At 34.6% G+C, this 22,150-nt stretch overlaps 1 protein-coding gene across 2 annotated transcripts in view; it reads left to right on the forward strand.

Annotated features, from left to right (window-relative positions):
• Positions 1 to 22,150, forward strand: part of LTN1 (listerin E3 ubiquitin protein ligase 1) — a 61,463-nt gene that overhangs the window by 24,220 nt on the left and 15,093 nt on the right. The window contains exons 7-19 of one of the 2 annotated variants that reach the window (XM_069472409.1): positions 810 to 983; positions 1,548 to 1,738; positions 2,659 to 2,794; positions 4,518 to 5,327; positions 6,098 to 6,139; positions 10,671 to 10,860; positions 11,681 to 11,920; positions 12,749 to 12,902; positions 13,648 to 13,792; positions 14,211 to 14,397; positions 17,850 to 18,009; positions 18,958 to 19,062; positions 21,263 to 21,405. In XM_069472409.1, the coding sequence (XP_069328510.1) occupies positions 810 to 983; positions 1,548 to 1,738; positions 2,659 to 2,794; positions 4,518 to 5,327; positions 6,098 to 6,139; positions 10,671 to 10,860; positions 11,681 to 11,920; positions 12,749 to 12,902; positions 13,648 to 13,792; positions 14,211 to 14,397; positions 17,850 to 18,009; positions 18,958 to 19,062; positions 21,263 to 21,405 (2,677 nt within the window). The remainder of the gene's footprint in view (positions 1 to 809; positions 984 to 1,547; positions 1,739 to 2,658; positions 2,795 to 4,517; positions 5,328 to 6,097; positions 6,140 to 10,670; positions 10,861 to 11,680; positions 11,921 to 12,748; positions 12,903 to 13,647; positions 13,793 to 14,210; positions 14,398 to 17,849; positions 18,010 to 18,957; positions 19,063 to 21,262; positions 21,406 to 22,150) is intronic. The other variant, XM_069472410.1, reaches the window with a different exon arrangement.

The following is a 22,150-nucleotide window of genomic DNA, read 5'->3' on the forward strand; positions in this document are numbered from 1 at the left end:
GCAAGCCCTGGTGAGGGCTTGTTTTCTCTGCTTCAGAGATGCACCTCCTTACTGTGTCCTCATGTGGCAGAAGGGGCAAACTTGCTCTCTCAAGCCCTTTTATAAAGGCACTAATCCCATTCATTAGGGTGGTGCCCTCAAGACCTGATCCCCTCTCAAAGTCCTCACTTCTTAATACTATCACATTGTAATTAATTTTCAACATATGGATTTGGGGGGGGCACATTCAGATTATACCACTGCTCTTAAATTGTGAATTGAGCTTTAAGTTTTAATTTATTTACTAATATATTTATTTTAGGAATAGTGCTTGATTCTTTTTCAGATCTACTATGCTTTTTCTAGGATCCATTTACCTGCAGGTATCTTTAAACTTTTGTTTTTTTAAATATAATAAACATTTTGTTCTGGGGTTTGTCACTGATAATTCTAAGATTTAAAGTCTCAGATCTCTGTGCTATCTTTTGTTTCTGCTGGTTGTGGCTCATGATGTTTTATTTTTTTGTTTGTTTGACTATAATGGAGTCCCTGAATGAAGGCTTCTGCCACTAAAGAGGATTTGTGTTTGCTTTAGCCAAAGAAAAAGTTGAATTAATTCTTTCTGCCTTCACTTTTGTTTTGGTAATTCCTAATACCTTTTCAGCCCTTTAATACTCTTAAAAAGATTTTTAAAAGTATTTTTTTCTAGCTATTTTAATTTTATTAGCGGGAGGATTAGTGTGAATAATCTGCCATTACCATAAATAAAAAAAATCTTATCAAGCTTTACTAGGATTTAATTTAATTCAGCTTTGCATTTCTTCTTTTAGATTCGCTCAGCTTATTTTGAGTTAGTTTCTGCTTTGTGCCAGCGCATTCCACAGTTGATGAAAGAGGAAGCATCCAAAGTGAGCCCATCAGTCCTACTTAGCATTGATGACAGTGACCCGATTGTCTGCCCAGCTCTCTGGGAAGCTGTACTTTATACACTTACAACTATTGAGGTATGTAAAAGAGCCACATTTATTCACTGGAGGATAGTTGTCTTCCTAGTAGTATTTTAGAACCCTTAGGTATCATACGAGAGAGAGCCCATCAGGTAATAATATCTCAATCTTATTGGGAAGATGTTTTCTCGGAAGTAAAATACTTAATCCAAACTTGGCGTAAGTGTTAAACTGACTAAAATGGCATAGAGTTTTTATTTGACTTTGTTTAGCCAGTATTAATTATTCTCTAAACCTCATGTGGCCCAATGCAGTCAGCATATCTGAATCTTATATTTAAGATGAAATACAGTCCCTTTGGAAAACAGTTTTATAGAAATCCTTTAAGTTAAGTAATTAGTTCTGATCAATATTGTCCTGTAAACATGTGGAATACGTGATTATTGTGTATAACACATTTGTAATTTCAGAGTTGTGGTTTTAATGATTGCGAGAGATTTTAACCTCTTTAAGTAAAATACTTGATTTTTTTTTTTTTTACTTTTGAGAGCCTATATGTCTTCTCTCTTAATTGGGAAAATTATGATCTCTAATTACTATTGCAATTTTTTCTTTGGGTAGGACTGTTGGCTTCATGTAAATGCAAAAAAAAGCGTGTTTCCCAAGCTGTCAACTGTGGTTCGTGAAGGTGGTCGGGGTCTGGCTACTGTTATATATCCATATCTTCTGCCATTCATCAGCAAACTCCCTCAGTCCATCACAGATCCAAAGTTGGATTTCTTCAGAAATTTCCTCACCTCTCTAGTTGCAGGGTAAGGAATTTATATTTTTGATTTTTAAAGCAGAAGAGATTTTCTTATTTTTATACTCATTTTCTTTCTTATTTAAATTTCTTCAGATTGTTTTGCTGTTCATTAAACACTTGCAGAGTTTTCAGAGAATTGCAGTTGGTATTCTTGAGTACTGTCAAGGTGTTTCAGTGGTAGTACACAGCAAAAAGTTAGGTAAATAAAGTGAGACTGTTATTGGAAATAGGCCATTTGTCAAATGAGCTATTTTTTATGTTGATAAATACAAATGCCCAAATGTAGAAAATGAGCCAGTGAAGTTTTTAAAACTTCCATAAAGTTAAATATTATAGGTATTTAAATTCATACTTAAAAAACGATTTCAGTGCATTTGTTGAACTTAAAAGATACACAGTTTTTTTTAATGATTAAAAATTCTTTTTCAGTATATCATTATCTTTTTTTCCCCTGAGATTATGCAGTGAGATATGCCATTATCTTTATTTAAGTCATCTCTTTCAAATTTGCAGGTGGATTGGTCCATGAATAGAAAACAAATATTGCTTATCTTTTCCTGATGCTTTTTTTTTTTAAAAAAAAAGTAGAGATGGGAACTCATTATGTTGCCCAGGCTGGTCTCAAGCTCTCAGGCTTGAGTGATCTCCCCACTTTGGCCTCAAAGTGCTGGCATTACAGCAATGAGCCACCATGCCTTGCCACTGGTACATTTTTGAAAATGATTTTTTTCCATAGTTTCTCAAGTTCATGTTCTCATTGGGCTGTATGTATTTTGGTTGGTTGTTCTTAGTTTTTAGTTTAAGAATTTATTTTCAAAAATCCTCTTCTTCTGGTATGATGCCTTTTCAATGTCTTTATTTTGGTGATTCTGAGTTTTTATTTTGTTCTTCATGAAGAGTAATCCACAGTTATTTATTATTTTTTAGGCTGTCAACAGAGAGAACAAAAACCAGCTTTTCAGAGTGCTCAGCAGTAATATCTGCTTATTTTGAATGCTTACGTTTTATAATGCAGCAAAATTTAGGTGAGGAAGAGATTGAACAGATGCTCGTCAGTGATCAGGTATTTATGATGTGAAAATCTTCAGTGTCTTTACATAGTGACTGTGAAGAATCAAGCTCATTGTGTCTTGTTGCCATTTTCAGTAATTAGCCTTCATTGTAAACATTCTATTTTTGTAGTTTACAAATTGAATAATGTGCATTTCTGACCAGATAAAAATTCTATACTTTCAGTTGCTAGCATTATATAACGCCTGAGTCAGTATTTGGATGTAAAAACCCAGTTTTAGAAGATGTGATAAAAACAGTTTGGAAGATGTTATTTGTGATCTTTTGCATTAAGTTTAAATCATGCAATAATCATCTTGTTGCTTAAAAAATAATGAAATGTATTTATGCTTTTTGAACAGTGGGGCTTAGCTTTTAGAACCAGAGGTGAGAACAGGTTATGGAATATGATCCTTTACAGTAAAAAAATTATTGAGATTATAAAAGCCCAGATCCTAGTTGATGTCTCAGACAGTTAACTTCTTTTATCTTTGTAGTTTAGGAAAAAGGGTTCTGAATACTGTGGACCCTAGGTTTCTTTCATACTGGTTTATAGTCTCATATCTTAGATTTGCCAATAATTAAGGCAGAAAAGAAACAAACTTGAATAAGTCCAGAAGATGAAAAGAAAACTGGATTATTTGGTAATGACGAAGAATCTTAGTCTGTTATATCATAAAAAAGAATAATTCTGATGAAATGTGGTAAAACCATTAAAATCTTTATATGATATGAAAGTGATCTTCAAGTTAACTTTTTTTAGAGTTCTGGGGGAAAATTTATGTTTTTCAATTATTAAATATGTAATTTTTAGTGTTTTACTAATTAGTGTTTTACTAATACCTTGTTTAAATTTTATTTCTTCTGAAGACTAAACTTAATATAATTTTTTACCTCTGTCAGTGGAAAAAACACAGACTGCTTTTCCTCTACTTTCACACCGTAACAATCAACACAGAAGACTTCTGTGACCAAATGTTTGGGGATTTCTCCCCACCAAACAAACAAACAATTTTGCAGCAGACACCAGCTGGGTATCCTCTAATTCAGTTCTGACTCTATCTGGATCTTAGTGTCAGATCCCACAGGTTGAGGGCTGAGTCCCACAAGACTTTCCCCGACTTGCAATGCCATCACACGCTCCAGGTTGTTTTACTTGTGCTTCTGACTGACTGGCTATAAATCAGGTATCCCATGACCCTCTCCTTGAGTTCATTCAATTTACTAGAGTGGCTTACAGATCTCAGGAAAACAACTTAATGTTTACCAGTTTATTATAAAGGATATTACAAAGGATACAGATGCATAGCATGAGGTATGCGAAGGGGTGTTGAACTTCCATGTCCTCTCTGGCACTCCACCCTCCAGGAACCGCCACATATTCAGCTATCTGGAAGCTCCTTGAACCCTGCCTGTGCTTTTGTGTTTTCATGGAGGCTTTACTACTAGATGCGATTGATTAAATTATTGGCCATTGCTGATCAACTTAACCTTCAGCCCCTCTCCTTTTCTAGAGGTTGGGGTGATACTGCAAGTCCCAACCCTTTAATCCTGCCTTGGTCTTTCTGATGACTAGCCCCCATTTTAGGCAACCTAGAGGCTGCCAGCCATCAGTCAACCTGTTAGCATACAAAAAGACATCCCTTTGGAGATTCCAAGGATTTGAGGGTTGTGTGCCAGGAAACAGGGGTCAAAGACCTAATATATATTTTATAATATTACACCTTCTCTTTCAGTTGATCCCTTTTATTGATGCAGTCCTCAAAGACCCAGGATTGCAACATGGGCAGCTATTTAACCATTTAGCAGAAACTTTGAGTTCCTGGGAAGCCAAAGCAGACATGGAAAAAGATGATAAAACAGCTCACAACTTGAAGAATGTACTGCTACATTTCTGGGAAAGACTATCAGACATCTGTGTGGAGAAAGTCAATGAACCAGAAGCTGATGTTGAGTCCATTTTAGGTGTGTCAAACCTATTACAGGTCCTTCAGAAGCCAAAGAGCTCGTTGAAGTCAAATAAAAAAAAAAATGGTAGGGTTAGATTTGCTGATGAGATACCCGAAACTGATAAGGAGAATGAAAAGTGTGTATCCTCAGAAGGAGAGAACAGTGGAGGCATGGAATTAACGCCGGAACCTTCTCTCAATCATAATTCTTCAGACCTTTTGTCTCCTTTAAGGAAAAAACCTTTGGAAGACTTAGTCTGTAAACTTGCAGAGATGAGTATTAATTATGTCAATGAACAAAAGTCTGAGCAACATCTAAGATTTCTTTCTACTCTGCTTGACTCCTTTTCTTCAAGTGAAGTATTTAAAATGCTTCTTGGTGATGAAAAACAGAGTACTGTCAAAGCCAAACCTCTTGAAATAGCCAGACTTGCACAAAAAAATCCTGCAGTGCAGTTTTTATACCAGAAACTAATAGGTTGGCTAAATGAAGACCAAAGGAAGGATGCTGGTTTCCTGGTAGACATTTTGTACAGTGCCCTTCGTTGCTGTGACAATGACATGGAAAGAAAAGATGTCTTGGATGATCTAACTGAGGTATTATTGTTATATATCTTTTTAAACTATTTTTATTATAGATGAGTAGAATGAGCTCACATAGGGGTTGTTTTTGGATTGTTTCTTCACTATGAATGTCAATTTAAAAACAAGCAGTGTATTCTTGATTGTGATTTAAGAAGTATTCGAGGCTGCTAGGGAGATGTTCATGAGTACCAAGTTGACAGAAGCTTGGTAATAAAAGGGTGAGTTCTTTTGGTTCATACTTTTCTAAAGTTGGACTAGCTAAAAAAGTTTTAGTTTTGTATTGATTACATGGGGACTTCATTTCCTTTTTAAAAGTTTTAGCTGGCCTCTTTGGCATGTGCCTGTAGTCCTAACTACTCAGGAGGCTGGGGCAGGTGGATCACTTGAGTCTAGGAGTTCAAGACTAGCCTAGGTAATATAACAAGACCATCTTTAACACATTAACTGCTATGTGAGTTGTATTTAACTTATGCTAGTTTTGAGCCCGGGGCCTTATGAAGCATATGTAACTCATATGTCTCTTCACCTTGGGAGCTGGATGAACTATTTTTCAAGTTGCATATAATTCATGTACAGAAAACAATAAAAAATAAATTTTTCATTAAGTTAGAAAGGATTGTTTTGTTTTTGGAATTTTTATTCTGTTTTCATAATAAAACACCGTGGTCCCAAGGAAAAAAAATTTTTTTCTAGTGTGGCAATGTGTTTAAAAAAAAAAAAAATCAAAGAAAAAAAGCTTTGCTGTTCATTCTAACAGATTATTTCTCTTTTTCTTCTTTCAGGTGGACCTGAAATGGAATTCTCTTCTCCAGATTATTGAAAAGGTATTTTAAGGATTTTTTTTCTTTTTCTTTTTTGTGTTTATGGGTATAGAAAAATTAAAACTATAGTCATATTCACACACAAAATCTGGTCAAAGTAGTCAGGTATCTATCTTAGAGAACTCCCTTATTATTGTAACTTTCTTCCCATAATTTGGTAAGACATTTGATCTTTGCCTTTCTATAGTATTGTTTTTTAGTTAGGAATATTAGGGAAGAATGAAACAGGTTCTGGAAGATCCAGTGTTTCCTCCCTAGCAGATAACAAAGGCAGATCTGAACCTTTTATTATCTTTTAATTAAGGCTACAGGTTTCTGCTCTTCTCCTAGTTACTTTTTCTTTTGTAGAAATGGATTGCATGGTTCTAGCTTTGGGTACAACACATCAGGAAATTAAGTTTTCTCTACTCTGGAATGCTATGTAGGCAAATTTAAATCTTCCAGCCTTTATGTATTCACACTTCACTAAATCCATTTGACTAAACAAATCAACGATAAGAATAATAAAAAGAAATCAAAAACATAAACAACTTAGAAATTTTTAAAATGGCTTAAGTATTTTTTCCCAATGAAGATGTAAATGACATATGTAACACTTTTCCAACTATAGAAATGTTAGTATGACTAGCTACCTAAAATTCCTCATCTTTTTTAAAGGTGTTTTTTTATTATTTTACACAGGTAACTTTTGAATTTACAAATTTCTTTTTTTCTATTTTTTAGATTGTAGTAAAAAATACATAGCATAAAATTTACCATATTAACCATTTCTAAATGTACAGTTCAATGATGTTAAATATATTTATATTATTGTGCAGTTTCCAGAACTTTTTCGTCTTGCAAAACTGAAACTCTGTATCCATTAAACAATAACTCCTCATTTCCCCCAACAATTTGTTTTTACAAAATAAATACAGAATGTTAATTTATTATTTTTTAATGAGAACTATAACTTAGTAGGCACATCATTTGCATTAGTTTATCTAGTGCCTTCTCTCCCTGTAGGCAAGCTACATGAAAAGCCAAATTATCAGAAAGCTGCCTAATAAGCTTAGAATCAGACCAGGCAGAGTAAATATTTTGATAAGAGTAGACTGATAAATCCATTCCCAACTTAGAAACATATTTACCATGTAGTTCAGATACTGGCATCTGTTTGTTAGATTATCCTCTACCTGAGCAGTATTGGAAATTCTTACCCAGTGTTTGCCTCCTGTGTTTACAAGACTCACTAGCCTCCCCATTTCCTTACAGCTGGACAGATTCTTTCAACAGATACGTTAAAATACAAGCTTATCTCAGAGATACTGCAGATTCAGTTTCGGACCACCACAATAAATAGCACAATAAAGTAAATCACATGAATTTTTTGGTTTTTCAGTTCATATAACAGTTATGTTTACACTATACTTTAGTCTGTTAAGCATGCAATAGCATTATGTCTAAAAAGACAATGTACATACCTTAATTTAAAAATTCTTCATTGTCAAAAAATGCAAACAATCATCTGAACCTTCAGCAAGTTGTAATCGTTTTTCTGGTGAAGGGTCTTGCCTTGATGTTGGTGGCTGCTGATTGATTGAGAAGTGGTTGCTGAAGGTTGCTGTGGCTACAGCAATTTCTTAAAATAAGACAACAATGAAGTTTGCCACAACAGTTGATTCTTCCTTTCGTGAAAGATTTCTCAGTAGCATGTGATGCTGTTTGATAACATTTTACCCACAATAGAACTTCTTTCAAAATTGCCACTGCTTTATCAACTAAATTATGTATTATTCTGAGTCCTTTGTTATTTCAACAATGTTCACAGCATCTTCACCAGGAGTGGATTTTATCTTAAGAAACCATTTTCTTTGCTCATCCTTAAGAAGCAACTTCTCATCCGTTCAAGTTTTATTATGAGATTACAGCAATTCAGTCACATCTTCCAGCTCCACTTCTAATTCTAGTTCTCTTCCTCATTCTACCACATCTGCAGTGACTTCCTGCAGGGAAGTCATGAACCCTTCCCTCTAAGTCATCTTTTAGGATTAGAATCAACTTCTTCTAAACTCCTGTTAATGTTAATATTTTGACCTCCTCCCATGAATCATGAGTATTCTTGATGACATCTGGAATGATGAATCCTTTCCAGGATTTTAATTGACTTTTCCCAGATCCATCAGAAGAATCACTATCTATGGCTACTATAGCTTTACGAAAGGTATTCCTTAAATAATGAAACTTGAAAAGTTGAAATTACTCCTTGATTCATGGGCTGCAGAATGGATGTTGTTTTATCAGTCATGAAAACAACATTCATCTCCTTGTACATCTCCATCAGAGTCAAGTGACCAGGTGCATTGTCAGTGAGTAGTAATAGTTTGAAAGGAATCTTTTTTCTGAGCAATAGGTCTCAGCAGTGTAGTTAAAATACTCAGTAAACCATGCTGTAAACAGATGTGCTGTCATTTAGACTTTGTTGTTCTGTTTACAGAGCTTGGGCAAAGTAGATTTAGCGTAATTCTTAAGGGCCCTAAGATTTTTGGAATGAGAAATGAGCATTGGTCTCAACCAAAAGTCACCAGCTGCATTAACCCCCAATGAGAGAGTCAGACTGTTCTTTGAAGCTTTGAAGCCAGGCATTGATTCTTTAGCAATGACAGTCCTAGATGGCATCTTCTTCCAGTAGAAGGCTTTTTTGTTAACATTGAAAATCTGTTTAGCCCAACATCATCAATTATCTTAGGTAGTTCTTCTAGAAACTTGATTTTCCATCATAACTTGCTGCTTTACCTTGCACTTTTATGTTCTGGAGACAGCTTCTTCCCTTAAATCTCATGCAGCTTCTTCACCTCTTTCAGCCTTCAAGGGATTGAAGAGAGAACCTTGCTCTAGATTAGGCTTTGGCTAAAGGGAATGGTGTTGTTGGTTTGATCTCCTATCCAGATCACTAAAACTTTCTCCATATCAGCCACAGGCTGTTTTGCTTTCTTACCATTCCTGTGTTCATTGGAGTAGCACTGTTAATTTTATTCAAGCACTTTCGCTTTGCATTCACAATTTGGCTGTTTGTCCCAAGAGGCCTTGCTTTTGGCCTGTCTTGGCCTTGACATGCCTTCCTCACTAACGTAATCATTTGTAGCTTTTGATTTACAGTGAGAGAAGTGTGACTCTTTCTTTCACTTGAACACTTAGAGACAATTGTAGGGCTATTATTGGCCTAATTTCAATATTGTTGTGTCTCAGGGAACAGGGAGGCCAGATGAGAGATAGAAGAATGAAAGATAGAAGAATGAGAGACATTTTATTGAGAAGTTTATTTTTTCTACCAGGATTCCATAGAATAGATTGGTTTTATTTGGTAAACTACATTAGGAAAGCCAATATTATAGCCATCTAAACTCTAAAGTAGTTTTTGTTTTATGAAACCTAATACTTTATGAGCACAGTCCTAAAGTCAGTTTCATTAAAAACAAACAAATAAAAAACAGACCCGAATTTTGGAACCAGAAAAGGACCTTAAAGGTTTTCTAGTTAATCTTTTCAGTTTTCAAATCAGATAAGGACAGGTTGGTTAAGAGATTTGTCCAGGTCATAAGGCTAGTTTAGTGGTAAAGCTTGAACTAAAATATAAGTTCTGGTTACCTACAATTTTTTAAATAAAAGGAAAAACAGTTTTTCAGGCACTACCCAATCTGCACCTGGATTTTTTTTTCTTCCAGATTGCTTTGAAATGAACCAAGTTGCAAATTCCTTTCTTCTCAGCCCTTAAAGCAAAAGAAGCTCTGGGAACATGGATCAGCATGCTTTTGGGGGAGAATTTACAGTTTTTTTCCTTGCTTCCCCACCCCATGAAAATAAACAAGTTGCTGTCAGATACCTAGCCCCAGTAACTATTTCAGAAAATTTGGGGAAATAAATCCCATTGTTCATATTGAAGTAATTTACCATTATTATACATTAATTTTAGCAAAATTAACGAACAAAAATTTAATATCTATAGAGCATTTATAAGTCTACCTCCAAAAGTTTATCCATTCATTATTCATTGAACATATCTGCAGTGTTGATAGCAGGTATCAAAGAAGTTTAAGACAGTCTCTGCTCTCAAGGAACTTACAATCTCATTGGAAAGACAAGACATACACAGATGAAACATTTAAATAATAATACAATCCAGTAAGTGCTTTAGAAATTCAGAGAAAAGCAGTGATCATTGTGGGCTGGAGTGGATGGGGGACTCCATAAAGCAGGTGGGATTTGTACTGATTTTCAAAGAATAGATGGGATTTTCATAAGTAAAAGAGAGGGGGAATATTTATGGTTGGGAAGATAACATGAGCAAAGCATGGAAGTGAGCATAAGCCAGGTTTAGTGGGGAACTGGGAAGATACCAGTCTTCTAGAACTTCAGGAGGAGGAGGAGTGAGGGTAGAGTTGGGGGCTATAATGATGAAGGGAGATAATGGGTACAAGTAATATTTTAGAGTCTAAAATAAAATTTAGATATACTTTCTCATCTTCTAATCTTCGCTTTAATTTTATGGTTTTAGGCATGTTCTAATTCAGATAAACATGCTTTAGTAGCTCCTTGGCTGAAAGGAGATATCCTTGGAAAGAAAATGGTAACCTTGGCAGATTATCTTTGTAATACGGACTTGGAATCCAGAGTATCTTCAGAATCCTACTTCTCAGAAAGATGGACTGTTCTAAGCTTGGTATTATCCCAACATGTTAAAAATGGTAGGAAAAATATGGCTTTTGTTTTATAATAGGAAATAATCCTTATTACCTTTTGGAGAGATTCCATGGTGCTCTGTTTGCATATTATTGGTCAAGAATAACAAGATTTATTCATTCAAATATCTTAATTTTGTAAGCACCCTAAGTTTTTATTAACCTTTTTAGCACAATTTAGAAGATAGTTAATATTTTTAGCTTTATATTCTAAAGGGTTTTGAATGTAGCAAAGTTGCTCACTAATGTAGACAGTTGCTGTTTTCTGCTTAATTCAAAACTGTTTTTTTTAACCAAAGGCTTTTATGTGTGAGAAAATGGATTGATTTGTTGATAAAATTTTGTGTTACTTAAACACTTTTTAAGAAACAATGCAAGGCCAGGCGCGGTGGCTCACGCCTGTAATCCTAGCACTCTGGGAGGCCGAGGTGGGCGGATCGTTTGAGCTCAGGAGTTCCAGACCAGCCTGAGCAAGAGCGAGACCCCACCTCTACTAAAAATAGAAAGAAATTATATGGACAGCTAAAAATATATATAGAAAAAATTAGCCGGGCATGGTGGCGCATGCCTGTAGTCCCAGCTACTCGGGAGGCTGAGACAGGAGGATCGCTTGAGCTCAGGAGTTTGAGGTTGCTGTGAGCTAGGCTGACGCCACGGCACTCACTCTAGCCTGAGCAACAGAGTGAGACTCTGTCTCAAAAAAAAAAAAAAAAAAAAAAGAAACAATGCAAAGAAAGACCCATGTAGTTATTAACCCTAAGTAAAATATTTAAAAGCACATTGTTAATATTTTCAATTTTTGTCTGTTTGAACTTTTTTCCTCTAGATTACTTGATTGGAGAAGTGTATGTTGAAAGAATTATTGTTAAACTTCATGAAACTTTATCAAAAACAAAGAAATTGTCAGAAGCTGAAAATACTGACTCATCAGTGTCTTTTATCTGTGATGTGGCCTATAATTATTTCAGCTCAGCAAAAGGATGCTTGCTAATGCCATCATCTGAAGATTTATTATTAACTCTCTTTCAGTTATGTGCTCAGAGCAAAGAAAAAACGCATTTGCCAGGTAATAGCCTACTGCTCAAATGTTTTGTTGGGAATCTCCGGCTCTGACCTTCATAGTGAGTGTAAGTGCCCAGGTTTTATTAATTGAATCATAATGTGTTTGAAAATTTAAAGCATTTAAAGGAAAGGGCTACTGTCTTATACACTTTTGTATAGGAAGCCAAGTTAAAGATGTATGTAGACATTATGTCTAAAGTGTTCTGACTTGACATCAAGGAAATTTCGAAGGGGCTGTAATATTATAGATGAGTTGGATTCTTAGGTCCTCCATTCAGTAGCTCTGGGATATTGCTTAATTTCTTGATGCCTCAGTTTCCTCATTCACAAAAGGGGGATAATATCTCATCTCTTTATTATATTAATAGTAAAAAAAAAATCAATCTTGGTGTACATCAAAATAGAGTTGAGATTATCTTTTTAAGGACTATATTCTTGCCTTTTTTGCTAATTTAGACTTATGAAAGGACCATAAAAAAATGCTATTGATAGAGAGCTCTCCTCCCCCAACCCTTTCTTTATTACTAACTTCTCTATCTGGAAAAGGTGTAATGATTTTTTTCACATCTCTGAAACAACAACTCTTTTGTAAATAAATTCAGAACAGAAAAAATCTTGTAACATCTTACTGTTTTACATGTACATGGCACAAGCTAGCTTGTATTATTGCATGTTTATGACAGAGTCACTTTGTTTTGGCAATTGAATTTTATGTTTTCTTTTTTAAATGGTATCTTAAAAATCTTAGATCTGCAGAGTTCTTTCAGACATTTTGTACTGATTAGGGTTCATTTAGTGAGATTACAAATTCCTGTTCACATCTTGATTTTAGATTTTCTTATCTGTAAACTGAAAAATACTTGGCTCTCTGGTGTAAATTTATTGATTCATCAAACTGGCAATACGTATAAAGAGAGTACCTTCCTACGTTTGTCTGCTCTGTGGCTGAAGAACCAAGTTCAATCTTCATTTCTGGATATCAAAAGGTAACTTTTTGTGCTCAGTCACAGTGTCTCTTTTATGTTTGATTAGTGTCCTTAAATAAGATTCCATGATTAGTGTGAGTACCTATGAAAAATGACTCATTGGATAAGAAATCTATAGGACTCTAAGAGAAGATCCACATAAACAGATTTTTCCAAAAGCACTTTAATGGTCATCTATTTAAACTGTCAATTAATTGAAGAATGATTTGTAATAACATACCTGCTGGACTCCTAATTTGTAGTCAGTGATGTGATAATGCTATTCCTTTGTCATAGGCTGTTGTGGATTGTAACCATAACCTCTCATGGCCACCACACATACTAATTGTTCTTGGTTATTTATGTTTTGGGGACAGGTAGCCACTGTTTTAAGGTGTTGAATTGTAAATATATTGCATATCTTACACCTGAATTCATATGATAAACATAAAAACAGAAAAGACTGCATCAGAGGCTATTGGGATTGCATCAAATGATCATGCTGTATTTTATAAAGTGGCTGTATTTCAGAAATATCTGGTCTGAAATTGGTCAGGTCCGCTTCATTCTGAGATTTCAAATTATAATATTGGATTAAATCCCCAATTTGATTGTGTTATGTCTGGGCCAGAGGGAGTCGCTTACCTCTATTTTTATTGTCATCTGTTCTTTTTATTCAGATAAGCTATTGTAGGGTATTTAATATGTACTAGGGTATTCAAACTAGTCTTAACTATAACAGTTAAGTACTTTGCATTATTTTTAGTCTTCAAGTCCTCTTGTCTGCTGTCGATGATTTGCTAAATACACTTCTGGACAGTGAGGATTCTTATCTTCTGGGAGTTTATATTGGAAGCGTAATGCCAAGCAACAGTGAATGGGAAAAGATGAGACAGTCTCTTCCTATGCAGGTATTTTTGAAATTGGAGAGTGCATATCTCATTATGAAGTTTGAATTTCATGCAGGCTTGGATATTTTATTGTTATTCTGAGGAAGGAAAAAAGTAAATGAAGTGAGTATCTTGCTTTGCCTTTTTGTTTCTAAACACTCATATAGTGGATCTTTGCTGTTTGCAAGATACCATTTGACACTGGCAGTAGCCATGGTAAAGGTGAATAAGACCCAGTTCCATCCTTAAGGAGTCTTAAAGAAATACACATGTTGATAATTTCCTATAGTGGAAATCAAACTTCAAGGTTTCTGTGGTTTTACTAATAAACTAGATATTCTGTTAACTTCATTTTTGTTTCCTGTCTGAATTGCATAAGTAGTAAATAATTTAAAGTATCTAATGATTTTATATACAGCTTAATGTATTCTTTTCACAGTGGTTACATAGACCTCTTTTAGAGGGAAGACTGAGTTTGAATTATGAGTGTTTCAAAACAGATTTTAAGGAACAAGATACAAAGACACTTCCCAGCCATTTGTGTACTTCAGCATTATTGAGCAAAATGATCTTAGTTGCACTGAAAAAGGAAATAGTCCTAGAAAATAATGAGCTTGAGAAAATAAGTAAGTATACATGAGCATTCATATACAATATAATGTACAAATATAATTTTGATTATGCTATAATTTAAATCCTCAGCTTCCTATTAACTATTTTAGTGATGAGAAACTTGAGGTTACTTAAGTAATAAATGTTAAATTGCAAATTGGATGGAAACATACTGAAATCTTGCTATAATCTTGTTAGCTGTAGAGCATAATTTGGTATAAGGTTAGTTACTCAAGCTGGCTTGACATCAATATAAGCAGATTCAATGGCACGTAACCTAAAGAAAATGAGTGAGGTTTTAGTGTTTTATCAAGAATTCTGAATTTTCCATTGATTTTTAAAAATTGATACAAAATAATTTTACATATTTATGAGGTACATGTGATATTTTGATACATTCATACAATTTGTAATGATCCAATCAGGGTAAATGGGATATCCGTTACCTCAGACATTTATCATTTCTTTGTGTTGGGAACATTTCAAATTGTCTAGCTATTTTGAAATATACAATGAATTATTTTTAACTGTGGTCTTCCTACTATGCCATTGATCACTAGGTCTTATATCTTCTATTTAACTATGCTTTTGTACCCATTATCCAACCTCTCTTCATTCCCCCCTCCCTCCTACCCTGCCTAGTCTCAGGTAACCACTAGTGTACTCTCTATCTCCATGAGATCCACTTTTGAGCTCCCACATATGAGTGAGAACATGGTATTTGTCTTTCTGTGCCCAGCTTGTTTCACTTAACTTAATGACCTCCAGTTCCATCCATGTTGCTACAAATGACAGGATTTCATTCTTTTTTATAGATGAATAGTATTCTGTCGTGTATGTATACCACTTCTTCATTCATCCACTGATGGACACTTAGGATGAGTTCATATTTCTTGGCTATTGTGAATTGTACTGCAATAAAAATGGGAGTGCAAGTATCCCTTTGATACGCTGATTTCCTTTCCTTAGGATAAATACCCATTGGGATTGCTGGATCATATGATAGTTCTATTTTTAGTGTTTTGAGAAACCTCCATAAAGTTTTCCACAATGTTTGTACTAATTTGCATTCCCATTATCAGTGTATAAGAGTTCCCTTTTCTCTGCATCCTTGCCAGCCTTTGTTATTTTTTTGTCTTTTTGATAATAATCATTTTAACTAGGGTGTGATGATATTTCATTGTGGTTTTGATTTACATTTCCCTGATGATTAGTAATGTTGAGCATTTTTTAATATAACTGGTCATTTGATGTCTTCTTTTGAGAAATGTCTGTTCAGATCCTTTGCCCACTTTTTAATGGATTTATTTGTTTTCTTCGCTTTTGAGTTTGTTTGAGTTCCTTGTATATTTTGGATATTAGTCCTTTGTTGGATGAATAGTGTGCAAATGTTTTCTCTCATTCTACAGGCTGTCTTTTTGTTGATTGTTTGCTTTGCTGCACAGAAGCTTTTTAGTTTAATATAGTCCCGTTTGTCTATTTTTCTTTTTGTTGCCTATGCTTTTAAAGTCTTAGCTATAAACATCTATGCCTAGACCAATGTCCTGAAGCATTTCTTTTGGTAGTTTTATATAGTTTCAGGTGTTACATTTAAGTCTTTAATCCATTTTGAGTTGATTTTTGTATGTGGTAAGAGATAGGGGTCTACTTTCATTCTTCTGCATATGGATATCCAGTTTTCGCAGCACTATTTATGAAGTAGGTTTCCTTTCCTCAATGTATGTTCTTTGTTGACTTTCTCAAAGATCAGTTGTCTATAAGTATGTGGCTTTATTTCTGGGTTCTCTATTCTATTCCATTGGTCTGCGTGTCCGTTTTTATACCAATACCATGCTGTTTGGGTTCTGTTGATTTTTGAACCTCTATACCTACCTATGCGTCAGGCTCTAATTTTTATCCTGGCAAGTGAATGTTCAAATGTTGAATGCTAAGAGGACTTGGGACCTCAGCAGATTTTCCCATTTCAGGAAATGGCTTAGAATTGTAGGTAGCGGTGTGACTTGTACAAGATGGTATTAAAAGTAGAGGATTTGCAGAAGTCCTGTGTCAGTCTTGTTTGTAAGCCCTCAGCTGTAACACAGTTAGCAGTAGGGGAGATGATATGCTCTGTGGAAGACAGCTGAAGCACTGAAATACCTCTTTTGGTCAGCCAGCTCCACATTCAGTTAAGGGCAGAGAAAGAAGCCTATAGTTTACATTGCTCACAGAGTAAATCTGTCTAAACATAAAACTGGAAACTAGAGTAATACTTTTTGTGATAATTTATGTATGTTAATTGTGTTACTAATTACAAGTGGCAATATTATTTACTCTCATCAGTCCCGTCAGTCAGATATTGTTGTTTTTGTTATCTTGACTAGAGTTATTTAGCTGGTAAGCGTAGGATTAGATTTTGAACTAGGTCTCAAGGCTCTGACTCCAAAATCCATACATGACTCTAAAGAAGGAAGTTATGACTATTTATGTATTAGAAACCTATGATATGCCAGGTTTCATGATAGACACTTGGTCATTTAATTCTCACAACAGTCCTGTGAGGTAGTTGGTGGTATCCTAATTGTATGTATACAGCTCGAGATGGACACAGATTTGAATCCAGACCAGTCTGTCACCAAGTCCTGTGCTCTTTTTTTACTGTATCATGCTGTCTTCCATTTCTTACCACATTGGCATGAACTTCTTATCTAAGGTCTTGGATCTCTTAGTGTTTTGTTTTTTTGTTTTTTTTTTTTTCTTAATGCATCAATGCAAAATCTAAAATCTTTTTTTTTTTTTTTTTTTTTTTTTTTTTTCGAGACAGAGTCTCACTTTGTTGCCCAGGCTAGAGTGAGTGCCGTGGTGTCATTCTAGCTCAGAGCAACCTCAAACTCCTGAGCTCAAGGGATCCTCCTGTCTCAGCCTCCCAAGTAGTTGGGACTACAGGCATGCACCACCATGCCTGGCTAATTTTTTTTCTATATATATATTTTTTTAGTTATCCATATAATTTCTTTCTATTTTTAGTAGAGATGGGGTCTCGCTCTTGCTCAGGCTGGTCTCGAACTCCTGAGCTCAAACGATCCGCCCACCTTGGCTTCCCATAGTACTAGGATTACAGGCGTGAACCACCGTGCCCAGCCCAAAATCTAAAATCTTAGTGTTTTTTCATGTATGCAACTTCTCACCAATTATACCAAGTAGTAGGAAGAGTCTTTCAGTATCTCTAGTAACTTAGATTCTTCTCACATTCTTAACTAATCAGAAAAAAGACCAAATAAAATTTGGAAGAGGGGTGGGATTTTGTATCAGATAAATGTTTTCCTTTTTCATTGTCCTTGAACTCTCAAAGCAGATTTGAGAATCAGTTCATAGATGATGTTAGATGAGTGGACATAACAGTGTTAGAAAGTGGCACGGAGAAGTGAAAATAATTGAAGGGTTTGTTCACAAAGTTCATTTGATAATTTGGTGCCATCCATTCTATTAGTTGCAGAACTGCTCTATTCACTGCAGTGGTGTGAAGAATTAGACAATCCACCTATTTTTCTAACTGGATTTTGTGAAATGCTTCAAAAAATGAATATTACATATGATAACTTACGTGTACTTGGTAATACTTCTGGCCTTTTGGAGCTGTTATTTAACAGGTAAGAATTCCTTTTTTTTTTTCTTTTTTAAGAATCCCTTTCAATTTCCACTTTTTAAATGATTTTTTTACTTGTTTATGGTTTTGTCTTCTGTAAGATGTAAGCCTACTTCATGCTAATGTGTCAGTCAGAAGGTTGATCTAAATAATCCCTATTCTTAATGGTAAACACTTCTTGGATACTAAGCACTTGATTTAATCTTCTGGTGAGAGATATTTGGACTCTGCCTGTCTTATTAAATCCATAACTACATTCAGGGGGCAGATGACAATGAAAGAAGTAACAGCCTATAGAAGTTTAATTTGTCTCTGTCACCCATCCTCTCAAATGCAGCCTTTATCTTACATGTTGTTATAGGTATGTCTTAATGTTATAATCGCAGTACCCTCTGCCCTAGATGAGGAAGGTGGGTATGAAAACAGAGTTCTCATAGAGGTTATAGCAGTTAGGTGTTTAGCTTATTAAAATGACTATGTTGAACTGCTTCCTCTATAAGAGTTTATCACTTGTTTATATATTTTGAGCATGCTTTGCAGAGGACCCAGGCTTCTTCTCCAATCCTACTACACTTACAACTTTCTTCAGTGGATAATAGTACCTCCTTGGTTCTTCAACTTACGCTAGCCTGGGTGTCTTATGGGAGATACCTTTCCTAACTGCAGCCTCTAGTCTTCAAGCCTAATCGCTAAGGTCATCTCCCCTCTTGGGGCTGAATTTGCTTTGGGGTTGCCTTGGGATGAGAGCTCAGTACCACTTGTAAAGGAGTGTTGAAAGCCTCCCAGTCTTTTGGGTAATTAATGGCAGTTGCTTAGATGCAATGTCCTGAGTGAATTAATGCCCTCCCAAGGTGATTTATTTAATTTTGTAAAAGGAATCCAGATAGCCAGTGTTTAAAAATTTTATTAAGAACACTTTTGAAATGAAATATAATGTTTTTTCCTTTTTCAGATCCAGGAAACATGGCACACTTTGGTCTCTTGTTATTGCTAAATTGATCAGTTCCCGAAGCATTTCATCTGATGAAGTAAAACCACATTATAGGAGAAAAGAAGGGTATTCTTATTTAAAATGTTTTTACTTTGGAATTTATTGTAATTGGTCACCTTGGCATTGCCTAATTAATGAATAATCTGTAATGAATCAAGAAAAGAAGTCATAGGAAATAAGAAAATTCAATTAATGGAAATGAGGATTAAAGACTTTAAAACTGGGTTAGGGATATACCTATTTTAATAATAAGCATTTTTAACTATATAACTGTGTTGTGGAATTTTATATAGTACTTTTTTTAACCAGTGGCATTTCATAAACTTTTTCTCTTCAGAAATCTTTCTGTTAGAAATCTTTCTTTTTCCCCTCTCTAATGCCCTTCTATCACTTTATTTGCTATATGGAAGTGGCCGGGAAAGTTACTTACTCCTCTTTTCTTAATAAGAGTCATCCTACTGAAATATGATCTAGAAATGTAATAAATGTGTTCTTAAGACAAAGAAGTAGATTGTGGGTTTGGGCATGACAGCAAAACTCAACATTCAAGTTAATACTTAGCTGAGATTTACCACAAGCATTTTGAATTTACTGATTTACCAAGAAGAATTCTGAAATGATACAAATAGGTTCTGCAACAGTAGAATTCTAAATTAATTTGGGCATTTTTATCTTACTTAAAAAATTTTTATTTTAAAGTAACTATGGATTCACATGAATATGTAAGAAATAATACAAAGAATAAAAAATAGTACATAAACCTTTCATCTAGTTTTCCCCAGTAGTACTATTTTGCATATCTCTAGTATAATATTGCAACCAAGAAAATGAAAACTTCTGTGTGACAAAAATATAATAAAGGGCCAGGCGAGATGGCTCATGCCTGTAATCCTAGCACTCTGGGAGGCTGAGGTGGGAGGATTGCTTGAGCTCCGGAGTTAGAGACCAGCCTGAGCACGAGTGAGACCCCGTCTCTACTAAAAATAGAAAAATTAGCTGGGCATCCTGGTGTATGCCTCTAATTCCAGCTACTTGGGAGGCTAAGGTAGGAGGATTGCTTGAGCCTAGAAGTTTGAGGCTGAAGTGAGCTATCATGATGTCACTGCACTCTACCCAGGGGACAGAGTAAGACTGTCTCAAAAATAAACAAACAAACAAATAAATAAATAAATAGAGGTTATAGGGACAAATGACAAAATGGGAGAAGACATTTGCAAATTAACAAAAACTATTCATAATATATAAATAATTCCTATAAATCAGTAAAATGGTCTAAATTGAAAAATGTGTCAAGGACTTGAACAGGCATGGATGAAATATGTTCAAAGGTAATACAATAATGAAATGTGAAAACAAAAGAATTTGTCTTCCTAATAATGGCAGAAGTACAGATTAAAAGTAGAACATTTTATTTACCATATTGCCAGAAATTAAAAAAGATTCATTAAGTTTATATTTATAGCAAAATAGTCATACTTGTACATTTTTGGTGAAAGTGTAGGTTGATTATACTTTTTTGGAAAGCCATTTGAACTTACTATAATATCATACATTCAAATCCTTTGATCTTGGAATTCTGCTTCTGAGAATCTTGCCTAAGGAGGTATTTGCACATGTATAGAATAATATCTGCCCGAGGACATTTATTGCACCATAATTTGTAAAAGCAAAAATTTGAGGGGGAAAAACCTAAATATCCACTAATAGGAAAATAGCTAAATAATGATACATCCATAGTATGGAGTGTTATGTAGATTTTGTTTGTTTTTATTATATAGCTTTAAAATAGAATAATTTATATGTATATGCTTTGACAGAGAAAGATCTATAACATGTATAAGTAGCAGATAATAGGACAGTGTGCTTAGTGTGATCCCTTTTATGTGAATAAAAACCAACTATATGCACATATATGAATGTCAGTTCAAAGAAAGGACACAGAAGTGGTATTGTTTAAATTGAATCAATTGACACTTAAAAAGAGTATAATCTCATTGCTAGTGTAATTTTCAAAATCATACATGGGGGAAGTTATATATGCTCACTTTAAAAATTATAAACATGCAGAAAAGAGAAAGAATCAGCAAAAAAAAATTATCCACATTTTTATTGAGTCAGTACTTATTAATCTCATAGTTTCTTTTATTTTTCTACATAATTATTTTATGTGGTAGAATTAGTCTTTTTGAATAGTCTGAATAAGAGGAATATTAGGAAATAACTGAATATTTAGAATAAATATAATTCATATTTTTTCTTTAAACAGTTTTTTCCCACTAACTGAAGGCAATTTGCATACCATTCAAAGTCTGTGTCCATTTTTGTCAAAAGAAGAAAAGAAAGAATTTAGTGCTCATTGTATGCCTGCGCTTTTGGGCTGGACTAAGAAAGACCTTTGCAGTACTGATGGTTAGTTGCTTGGTAATATTTCATTAATTTAATTACTGCTTCAGATGAAAGAAGTGTTTCTTAATATATACAACCAAATCTAGCAGAAATAAATTGAATTACAACTAATTTGTTCTAGTTTATATGGATGAATGTCGTTAAATAGTGGCTATTATCATTTTGGGGTACAGAAAGGGTACAGCTTTAAGGGAAGCTTTGCACCCACAAATACCCTCTAATCATTTCATTTCCATCTATAGTTTTTTTAAAGCTAAGCCTCATTTCTCTCTAGTCACCCAATGTTTGAACATATAAGGGCAAACGGGGGAATAGCTTTTGTTGTATTTGAAACTGTTTTGAGCACTCTGTACTTTATTCATTTGCTTATTAATAAATACTTAATGAGCACCTGCTATATGGCAGTTCCTATGGTAGAGAAAGCAGACATAAATATACATGATGTGATAACTAATGTAGCAAAAAGATGTACTATGTATAGAAGTAGCAGAAAGGAAGGAGTTTCCACTCTGCTTTGAGGATGGCAATGGCGATTTCATAAAGGAATATTTCAATGGGATATTGAGGAATAAATAGTTTTCCACATGGACATACTTAGGGAAGGACATTCCAGGTGCACAAAAACATACAAGGATGTAGATAGTTCAGTTTGGCTGGCATTTAAGTTAGAAGGTTGGGGAATAAAGGGTATTAATATGCACCAGAGGATGGATTTTGAGAAATGGTAGGGATTCTAAAAAGTGGGAAC

Source organism: Eulemur rufifrons, chromosome 7, assembly GCF_041146395.1.
Source record: "Eulemur rufifrons isolate Redbay chromosome 7, OSU_ERuf_1, whole genome shotgun sequence".
Taxonomy (NCBI): Eukaryota; Metazoa; Chordata; class Mammalia; order Primates; family Lemuridae; genus Eulemur; species Eulemur rufifrons.